The sequence below is a fragment of the Rhopalosiphum maidis genome, chromosome 3, assembly GCF_003676215.2.
Source record: "Rhopalosiphum maidis isolate BTI-1 chromosome 3, ASM367621v3, whole genome shotgun sequence".
NCBI classification, from domain to species: Eukaryota; Metazoa; Arthropoda; class Insecta; order Hemiptera; family Aphididae; genus Rhopalosiphum; species Rhopalosiphum maidis.
In genome coordinates, this window is record NC_040879.1 from 68,558,296 (window position 1) to 68,569,739 (window position 11,444).

Sequence of the window (11,444 nt, forward strand, 5' to 3'; positions counted from 1 at the left end):
TAAATTTTTTTAATTTTTTTTTGTATACTTAAAGATTAAATTTAATACAAGATTTCTTTAGTTTTTTTTACTACAATTTAATTAAACAATTACTGTAAAGCCATATACGTTGTTTTATTACTAATAGACCTATAATTTATAATAAAACAATATTAATTGTAGAAACTTGAAATATTTCATTATCACTTAGATTATTATTTACTATACAAAATGAAAATTTCAAAATATTTAACCTAGTTATAAGCTATTGTTACCTATAGGCTATAATTGATTTGAAGTGTTCCATCTTTAATAAAAATTATAGGTACCTACTACCTACTATAAATGTCGATAAAAATATTATAGGTGCTCGATCAAAATGCTTGAAAATGCATTACAAGGTCCTTTATAAGTTATTTTTATTGTATAGGAAATCAAAATATCCTGCTTGTCTCAACAAGCAATGAAAATCTATTTATTTTCCCCCCAAAAAACACTGAGTAGAGAATCTAATTTTGCATTAATTTGTTCATGATTTTTCTTTATATAATTCGATGTTAAATGTTAAACTTGTATTATTATAATATACATATTAACGGCAGTTAAGTGCTTATACCATAATTATACCGTTTATAGCTACGTTCATTTATATTATCATAAATCAAATTAATAAATTTCTTCATGACAAAATTATACGATTGCGTAAATGTATTTTCACAGTTATCTATATATTATATTATACTATATTAATAGTATTTCCAAAATAATAAGATAACCGCGGCAAGATCAAATATAATATTGAATATAGCTCCATTCGAAATCTCGAGGAATGTATCTAATTATTAGTGTTCGGCAGCACTGCCCTCAACACACATCATGCTGTTTTAATATAATAATGTATATATATATATATATATATATACACATTATATTTATAAACGTGTATTTATTATATCCGGGAAAACATCTGCTGCACAACCCTCTTTAAAGAGCGGTACGACACACACAGCACACTATACGTGTTCCCAAAGACAATCACAAATGCACTGCAGTGTATTATATAATGCTGCTATAATAAACGACTACAATAATATCGAGTTTCATCTTTATTGTACATTATAATAATATATATGCTTCCTGAATTAACGTTAATTTATAATTATTTTAATGTTTTTTTTAGGGAGGTATTCGTAGGTAATAGGTATACATATTTTACCTACGGGAGCATATTATAGTTTTTTATAGGCGTATATTATCCATAATAAACATATCTATAGTATCGTTTGACTATACTTCAATACTTGTACTCGTATAGTTGTAGGTATGTGATGTGCTCATAACGATTGGATGTGATAGTCCATAGTATTGTAATGTTTTATGTTCCTATCATTGGCTTTATAATGTATTTATATTATACATACTACATGTATGTTGTAAAGGTTGTCTGATCACAAACGTATAACTAAAAAGACTATTTTAAAATGTGTACACGGCCAATATTATTGACAAAGTTATATAATGAATTGAATTTTTAAAATTATTTTATTCATTTAACTGTTTAACTTGTTATTTTAAAGAAAATATTATAAGTTATGAAATGATAAAATCTGATCACACATGTATACAAATCAAACTAAGTGCTTTTTATTCTAGGGTTTTAATACCATCCTATTTAATATTAAATTTAAATTTATTACTATGTTAAAAGGTTTTTTATTTTTTTTGCGATTTTGTTTATTTAAGGCAATGGTTGATAAAATTTATAAATTATCAGCTAATTTTTAATAAAAAAAATGAGAATAACTATATTATAGCTACAATATTGTGTACCATTCCACATAATTTTATATTATGACGTAGTTATTAATAATAGAATTTATTTATTTTTTTTGATAATGTTGTTAAAAAATTGTTCTGAACCTAATAATTTGAAAATGTATTACAAAGTCCTCGTGACTCATGAATTTCTGTTTTAAATATTTTACATTCAACTTACACTTTACATAACTTAAAATGTATCCATTTTCCTCCAAAAACAAGATACCGTTTTCCTCCACTGTCCATTTTCCTCCGATAAATAAAATAATAAAATTGTCATTCGTTGTCAGAATGTCAAATTAAAAATAAAATATTTCTAGTATAATTATAATAATATAAAATACATCGGACTCACCGAACTTGGCGGGTGGCTAAAATCAGAGAGAAAATAATAAAAAAAATACGTACGTCCATAAAGATGCATCAATTAATAATTAAAATAATAATAAAAAATTAGATAATAATTAATAATAAGTGTTAATAATAATGCAACCAGACAATAAGCAAAATATAAAATTTAAAATATAGTAAAATCACTACAGTATATATTATATTATATAATATTATATATTTTTTATAATTATAGGACATTTTAATCAACAAATGAATACCTGTTTAAAGAAAATAAAAATTAGACATAATATGAATAATTATTTTACTTTTTGTAATTACATACCTAGAAATTAAGCGACCAGAATTTAATCAACAGATACGCGTAAAATGTGATCCTAGCCATATTTTATCCTTATAATTAGGAACGCAACATTACAACACTCGCTAAAATATTGTAGGAAAATAGATATAATTTTAGTCAAAAATAATGTGGAGGAAAATGGAAACCAACCTTTTATTTTTTCGGAGGAAAATGGACAGTGAAGGAAAACGGTATCTCGTTATGGAGGAAAATAGCTACGGCCATAGTATATACAATAGAATCTCATTAATCCGGACAACTGACTTAAGCTGTTTTCACGTTTATTTCATTCTAAAATACAAGTTATAACAAGTTCTAAAAATTTTCTACATGTTATCACGATTAAATACCAATTAATATTATTGTCATCCACTTTTTCTTTATTCGCCTAATACTATGTATGTATACTGTATATTATAAATTATAATATAAATTCTCAAATCAATAATACGTGTATTTTGGTTATTTTGTTTAATTCAGACTTACATTAAAATGGACAACCTAAAGCCTTAATTGGTCCGAATTAATAAGGTTTATCTACTGTACTTTTAGATTGTAATAGATTGAAAATTGAATACAATGTTGAAAATTATAAGTTTTAAATAATATATGTTCTAATAAAAATTTAAAAATATTGATAATTCATAAGCACAGTTTTTTTTTACACATTTGAAGTTCAAATATTGACGAAATGATATATTTAAACGATAAAAAACGGTTTTTCGTATAACTTATAACATTTTAGTTATTATGTCGAAACTCAAAAATAATTAATCGAAGAATATTGAAACTTTATATAACTTTATTCTTCATACAAAATGTTATAATTTTAAAATATTTTGACTAATTTTAAGTTATTACGTTACTACGAACCTATTACCACATACCACTGTATACGGTAGTACGGTACCGTTGCCTTTTGGTATTGACTTATAAGTTAGTAACAACAATATAATAATATTATTATTATATAATACATAATAATATATATTATAGAGAACCTATATGGCTACATAGTACATAGAATATAGATATGTGATATTTTTGGTAAAAATTAGTTCAATCTACAGTATTAATATTTTACTAATACTCAATAGTAATATAAATATACAAATTATGAAGTATACTTATTAGTTATTTGTTAGAAGATATGAATAAACTGAAATTGTTACCGCTCAGAATTATTCGTATGTTATGATTTATCAATGGAATTCAAATTACAAATTTTAATTTTTCTAACCCATATATGTACTGTGACTATAATAAAATTACATTTATTCGAGCTATTAATAATAATTTAGAAGCATCAACTTTTAAATTTAGATGTTATCAGGTAGATAACTTAATAATCTAATAAATAAAAATATTATTATTCATTGAAATTGGAAATGTTTGATAAATTTAGGTATATAGAATATAGATCTAAGTTAGCAAAAATAAGAATATTAAACTATTAAAATTTAAAACTAACTCAATAAGAAGGTTAATTTTAGGTATAATATTAAAATTATAATTATTAATTACTCGTTTAAATATTCGCTGATATCTGTAATATTAGACGTCGGTTTTAAAAAATGTATGAAAAACTGCACCGTACAAACATATTTTAAGTACCTGATAAAATACAAGTACCAACTTATAATCATAAATAATATTATAAATAAATGTTCCGTGTTCGTCACTACAACGAATATTATAATTAATCTACCTATATATAATAAATAATGTATTATAAAAATTTATCTTTTTTTGCTTAACAGAAACTGTAAAACTAATGGACTGTTTTAAATAAAAGATATCAATAGATTCTTTGAAACCCAAGGAATGTTTATTATAGCTTTATTTTTCAACTTCTATAGGGCTCATAGTGTGGTATTCGACATGAAATTTGTTTTGGACTTTGGGGAGCATAAAAAATCGAATATTTTTGTATATTTTTATATTTATAATTATAATAAAGCTGTTTCATATTAATTTAAAATTGAGTCGCAGCTATTTTATTTATATTTAGTAGAAGCAAAGTATTGAGGTTTATGTAATAAGCAAATACTCGACTGATTTTGATAAAAAAATATTTCATTTAATTATTAGAAAAGACTCGGATAACACCTAATATATATATATATATATAAATAAATACATATATCAATGACAAAGTGTATTACTGAGGCTTATAGAATCAAAAAATAATTGATTAATTTCAAGACATTTTTAGATAATATCTATTGATTGTACCAGTTATTTTAGGGCCGTTTGACCGCTTATTAGTATTATATTAAAATCATAATCGCATACTAGTTTATTTCAAAAAAAAAAAGTTACTTATTATCATTAATTATAAATTATTTATAATCAACGGCTGCAGGCAAATTTCCCATCTCGGTTTCATTCATTTTAGGCCAATACCTACGCAGCTAAAATCTTCGAATAATCATTAATAATAAAAATATTTATCGTATAGGGTCTATTCTCACTGCTCCGGGCCGAGTCCGGGCAGGGTTGTATCATTTTTTAGCACGTCTGGGTAACCCGGGTGTTAGCATTCAGGAATCCGTCCGGGTGCACCTACAACTTTGTTGTCAGTTGTGATCAAGATTTGTAACCACGTGGTCATATATTATATTTTAGTGTAATAATATTATTTGCATAATTTATAAATTAAAATATAGTTTTTAATTTTTTACATATTTGTAAATTATAATTATTCAAATAATTGACTATACATTTTACCAATATTTAAACTTTAAAGTAAGTATAAATAATTAAATCACGTAATAATACACAAATTGATAAAATAATTTAAATTTTTTAAATTTAATTATTAGCAAAATGGATTTTTCTATTAAAGAACTTTCTATGATGGCATTACTGCTTGATGAGGATGAGCAAGTAGCCCAAGAGCCTCGTAGGTACTGGGTTCATTCTGCTTGGAAGAAACGGGATAACGAAGGAGAGTTCCAAACTTTGTACAAGGAACTTACAGACGATGAAACTAAATTCCACGAATATTTTAGAATGTCCGTGCACTGCTTCGATGTCTTATTTAAAAAAATCGAAAAGTACATTCAAAAGCAAGATACAAATTTTAGGAAATGTATACCACCTAAACATCGTCTAGCTGTTTGTTTAAGGTAAGAAATTAACATTCAGTGAACGATTTGAGTATTATTTTAATGTACTTTAATAGATATCTACCTACATTGTATAGTAAAAACACCTAATAAAATGTAAAAGAAAATATCAAATTTGTATTGATAAAAACAAAAAATACGTTACAATCAAACATAATAAATAGTAAAAATTAAATTAAAAATTGAACCCATATTGAAAAAATATCTTTCTATCTTAAGACTGACAATACATATTTAAAATAATAATAATACTTAATATTTAAAATAAAAAGAATAACCTTGAACATTTTTAAATTTGTGAAAATTAATAAACAGTTGTTATTATAATTGTAGGTAGTAATAAAATATGTAAATAAAATAAATAAAACAATTCATAAATACATAAAACTTTGCTCTCGCGTGGATTTACATCAGTTATATTTTGTTGTATGAAACGTGGATAATTATGATGTACTTCAGGTTCAGGGACGTGTACTGAAGTCCAGACGTTATTATTTTGTGAAGGCGAAATGTATGAATGTTGATGTTGGTTATTTATTATTTGCTGCATTTCAATATCTTGTACAGCAATAAAAATCTTAGTTTTAGCTAGATTAACATGATATGGATCAAACGACCTCAGCGTGGCCGCTATTTCCATAAAAAATGCATCAATATGGTCCTTTTCTTTTACATCTTTTTCGCGTTCTTTATTTTCTAAAATATACCTCATCATCAGCGTCCATGAAGCTGTTTCTTGGTCTTTTTTTTTTTGATACCACCTGCGCCAATTTGAGGAGATCCACGTTGAGTACACCGTTTTGGTTCTATTGGTGTAGAATGTTGCACTGTATTATCTGCGATATCGTTTAAAATTTGGTTTTCAGAGTTAATATTTATATTATTAAGTCCAACGTTTTCTGGTACTTCATACTCACCCTCTTCTTCGGAATTACTGTGACTTTCAATGTTTGTAATTGGTCTTTCTTGAAAATGATGTTTTAAAAAACTAAGTTGGTCTTCATATTTATACTTGAGTATATTTTTTTGTTGCTTGACCACTTGAAGTCTTTTTTTATTCAAAACTTTTCTATATCGGTCTCTTATATTTGACCACCTATCTTTACACACAGTACCTAAAATAAAACTAGTACCATAACTAGGTTTAGGGTCTTATAGAGATGTAAAATGAAATATACTAATAATTAGGGCCGTGAATTTAATGCACTAAAATGCCTTTAAAAATGCATTTAAAATATCAAAAAAATGCAATAAAATATGCAAATTACAAAAAAAAATATAGTCTAAAATGCACTTAAAAAAGGTTTTTAATTTAATTTTATACTTATATTGCTATTAATATACTATAAGTATAAAAATTTATTTATTTATATAATAAAAAAAAAATTATAAAAAATTTGGTTTAATATGAATTTTGATTTTGAAGTTGATTTATTTTTTAATAATGCTATTCGCCTAAAACATTTTTTTTTAATTTTTTTAAAAAAAGTTTTCAAAGAAGTTAATTGACAGAATTTAATTAAGAATACTTGTATTTTACACAACTTTATAAAAATAAATGATGGCAAAGTGACATATAATCAAGGTGAAATTACCAATCATGAAGACCCGTCAACTTTTCAACATTTAACCATGCAAGGAGGAAATGCAAGTCAGCAGGAATTCCAGGTTAGAGAAATATTTAAAGACTTTTTAATTCTACTGTTGGAGAAGTTTCATGGCAAAATAAAGTATTATAAAAATAAGATTCATAATAATATATAATGCATCCATTTTTTTTTTCGATCATTAGTTATAATAGGTAATAATAAAATTATAGTACCTAAGTTAATAGTTTTTATTAAAAAAAAATTGTTCTCGATATTTTAATGTGTATAGAAAAAATGTTAATATATAATAAATAAATAAATACTGTGAATAATGTGTTTAAATGTGTACATAGCAAGAGTATGTTGTAACTTATAAGTTATCAGATTACAAAAAACAAACAAAAATATTTGTTAATATAATTTTAAAATGTACGCCAAATGTGTCATAAGTATACACGTATGAATTAACAAAAAATAAATGCAAAAGCTAAAAAATACAAAAGTACCAAAAAAGAATTAATAATTCATGATACTGAATATTGTTTTATATTTTATTCACCTATATAGAAATTTAAAATATGACATAACATGACAGCATTTCGTAATTAATGAAAAAATTTTAGCTACCTATTACTATTTAACTATAATAAAATATAAATAAATATATTCATTTTTAAATTTATAAATACCTTTTTTACAATATTTAAATATATAAGTACCAATATTAATATTAATATTAATATTGTAAAAATCTGTCATATAAATAATTAAAATGTTCTTGCATATTTATTGCATAATTTTCGCGTATTTGTTGCATATTTTTATGATTTTTACTGCATATCATATGGCATATATTGGTAATTTTTAGTGCATAAAAATCCGCGCTTTAGTTATAGGTAACTTATACTTTATTTTTTTTAATAATTAAATAGTTAAAAAAAATGATTTATATAAAATAAATAATTACCTGGTTGATTCAGTTCGTCACCTATAGTTTTCCAAAGTTTATCTTTATGTGTCGCATCGCTATATTTTGGATCACCCAAGTCATATAGACAGAAATGAGTCCAAACTATTTCAATAAGTTTTTCTGAATCCATATTAATTCAACACAAATAATTATAATAAAACTCACAAATATTTTAATAAAAGCTGAAAAAATGATGTTACCGAAACAAAAGTTGAAGGTTTAATAATTTAGGCTCATTTAGCACTCATCGTAATTTAAACCAAACAAGATTTGTATAATCCTGTTTAAATAATAATAATTTGTGTTTTTGTGTACACGATAATAGTCTAGTCGAAATAATGCTATGGTTTTTAACTTAATAAGTAATTTTTAAATTAAATCTAGTTACTGCACTTAGGAGCTCAAAATTTAAAATTTACAGTAATTTTCAAATGTTTTTAGGAAAAAAAAAGAAAATCGGGAATTTTTACACGAAAGCCGATTTTTAATACAACGTCCTCCATAAGCTGTTATTAGTGGAAATTAAAAAAGAATTTGAGTAAATGCACAATAATTTTTTTATGAGTGCCTTAAGTTAAAATGTCAACAATATTTGTCAAAATCACGAACATTAGCAAATTATTTTGAGTTCGAAGCTTATAAATAAATGTCTTTTCATTTCTAAGATTTTAAAATTTAATATAAGATTCTTGATAAGTTTGTCAACCTTGAACTAAAACATAAGTAGGTATACCAGAAAATCAAATTAAATTTTTATGATCGTCTGAAATTCAAAACTTTACGGCATCGGATATTCACGGATATTCGATTCCTCATGGAATAATTTTCTTATTCTGTTGTAATTAAAAAACAAATAACCATAGGAAATTTGCATCAAATGTTTATTTTATAATTGTCTATGTTCGATAAAATTTTTAAAATGTTTTGACTCGTTTTGAGCTGTTTCCATATTTAAAATTTTTTAAATTTAATTTTCCATAAACGTCAATACAACTTTATTCGTTCGTCAAAAAACTTGAAAATGTAATATAAGGATCCTCATGCGTTATTGCAATAGTAGTTTAAAAATATTAAAAAATATAAATAAAACAAAGGCACGATTTTTTTTTCATAAGTATTTTAAGTTTAAATTTTGACATAATAAAATTTATCAAATTGAAAATTTCGGCACGAGTTTCGACAAAACCCGGATATGGTACGGGCCCGGCACAGTTCATCGTTCACACTTGTCAGGATTTGTCCGATCCGGGGCAAACCCGTCGGGAATCCGGATAGAGAATTGCCCAGAACGATATATTTTTGCCCCGGATAAATGTAAATGTTTACATTTAAAATGCATGAGATAATATTTTTGTCTTGCCCGAACACGGCCGGAGCAGTGGGAATAGACCTAAATATACGTGACATAATATATGTGACGAATAATCGTCTACGAAACAATAATATTGTTAGTGTTTTCGAGATTCGAGAGGACGACGTTCAGATTAAATGCGCGATACGTGACTTAAAGTACTTACCACGACCAGCAAAAAGTGTGTATTTCGGACAACCTGGTCTGACGAGCCGCGACGGGTTGACGGCGCAATGGAAAATGTTGTCAGGTATTTTCCGGTCACGAGCGATCGCTGGCGTCTTGTTACTGTAGCCCGTTTCGGAGATGTACGGGCACTAGCCGTGCAAAGATAGTGGACTGTATTGGGAAATGGAGAACATGTAATATAAGAAATAATTATCATAAAAGAAAAAGTATCGAGACAGAAAGGTACACGTCGCCGTCTACCGATAGTAAACAAAAATAATAAATAATTTGTTGTAATACGAAATATTGATATTTAAAAATATGATAATATTAATTCATAGTAATATGGTATACCTATACTTATTGGATATGGTTAGTGCTTATCATATTATAATAGGTACTTAATTAACGCTAATCAGGTGTACAAAAATGATTGATAATAAATAGCAAAATAATATTATGTTATACTATACCCAAGGCGGCAACGATCGACTTACAAACATACATAGGTATTACATATGCACCTATTTACATAATGACCTAACTTTCGTGCATGGAGACTCGACCGTGGGCAGGAACGTCTTGAGGGGGTGCTGTGTAAGACTGATGGACGTTGACTGGAGCACTTTCGGGTGTGGCTGGTCCAAAACACGTGAAACTGCACGGAGACACACATATTTATTATAACCATTGATTAAGACGTATGCTTAATCAACGATATAATAACACACGTCGAACAGAACAAATGGGTGCGTAGTAGGTGCGATACGTGCCCGTGGTTGTAGATCGCGAATACTATTGCAGAAAGAATGATTACGGCTGTGGCTGTTGATGCTCACTTCAGTCGAGTGATTGGCGGGTAAATACGCGTAACATTCTGTCTTTGCACAACTGCGGAAAGACTCCGTGGCGGAACACATTCGACCTAAACAATATTGCATCGTCGCAACGAAAAACAATAATCGACACAAACGGGTCGAGAAACTAAACTGTGAGACTTCGGGAGACGGGAACCATACGGGAGACATACGGGAACCGGTGGACCGGCAAGGCCTTATCGCGCAATAAAAATAGATTGTAAACTGTAAGGTACAGGTAAACACAAAATCACACACGTAAACGGCGTCCGAGGTCTAAACTATGTTTCTAGAAACATAAAAACATTTGGATATTGTATAAAAGTTATAGTTAAAATGAGAAGTGTTGGCTATTGCGTCGCCTATTATTTGTATAGGTGAATTAGCACCAGGTCATTCGCGACAATTTTACGTCGGCAATCAACCCACCGTCGATATAATACCGCTGCTGTTCAATCTGCCAATCACGCGATTAAGCGAGTTGACTCATACGTCAGGATTCAGATAATTACTTACCTCAAAAATTTCTATACAGAATCATTACACAGAACGGCTACAAAAGTAACTATTGCTTAGATACGTATCCTTAGTGATGACCTAATATCAACATCAACTATTTAGAAATGAATGAATGTTAAATAAAATGTAAAATATTTGCCTTATTTTTGAACAGTTTATTTACGTCTTAAATAATGTCATCTGAATGGAGTTTGTCAGAAGAAAAAAAATTAAAAAATTATAACAAGTAAAATAACATTTTACACTTTAGATTTTTTAACTGTTATTTTTTCATTTGCTAGCGATTTGACGAATCTTGATAAAAATGTCGACACGAAAACACTACATACAAAGTATTTACAGTCAGTATTATATAAAAAAGAGGATCC

At 26.8% G+C, this 11,444-nt stretch overlaps 1 protein-coding gene across 1 annotated transcript; it reads right to left on the reverse strand.

Annotated features, from left to right (window-relative positions):
* Nucleotides 1–6,336: 6,336 nt before the first annotated feature.
* LOC113558073 lies at nt 6,337–8,311 on the reverse strand. Its single transcript, XM_026963590.1, has 3 exons — nt 8,179–8,311; nt 6,540–6,737; nt 6,337–6,458 (listed from the first exon to the last, which is right to left on the reverse strand). The coding sequence occupies exons 1-3, from the start codon at nt 8,309–8,311 to the stop codon at nt 6,337–6,339; spliced, it is 453 nt and encodes a 150-aa protein (XP_026819391.1).
* Nucleotides 8,312–11,444: the final 3,133 nt, after the last annotated feature.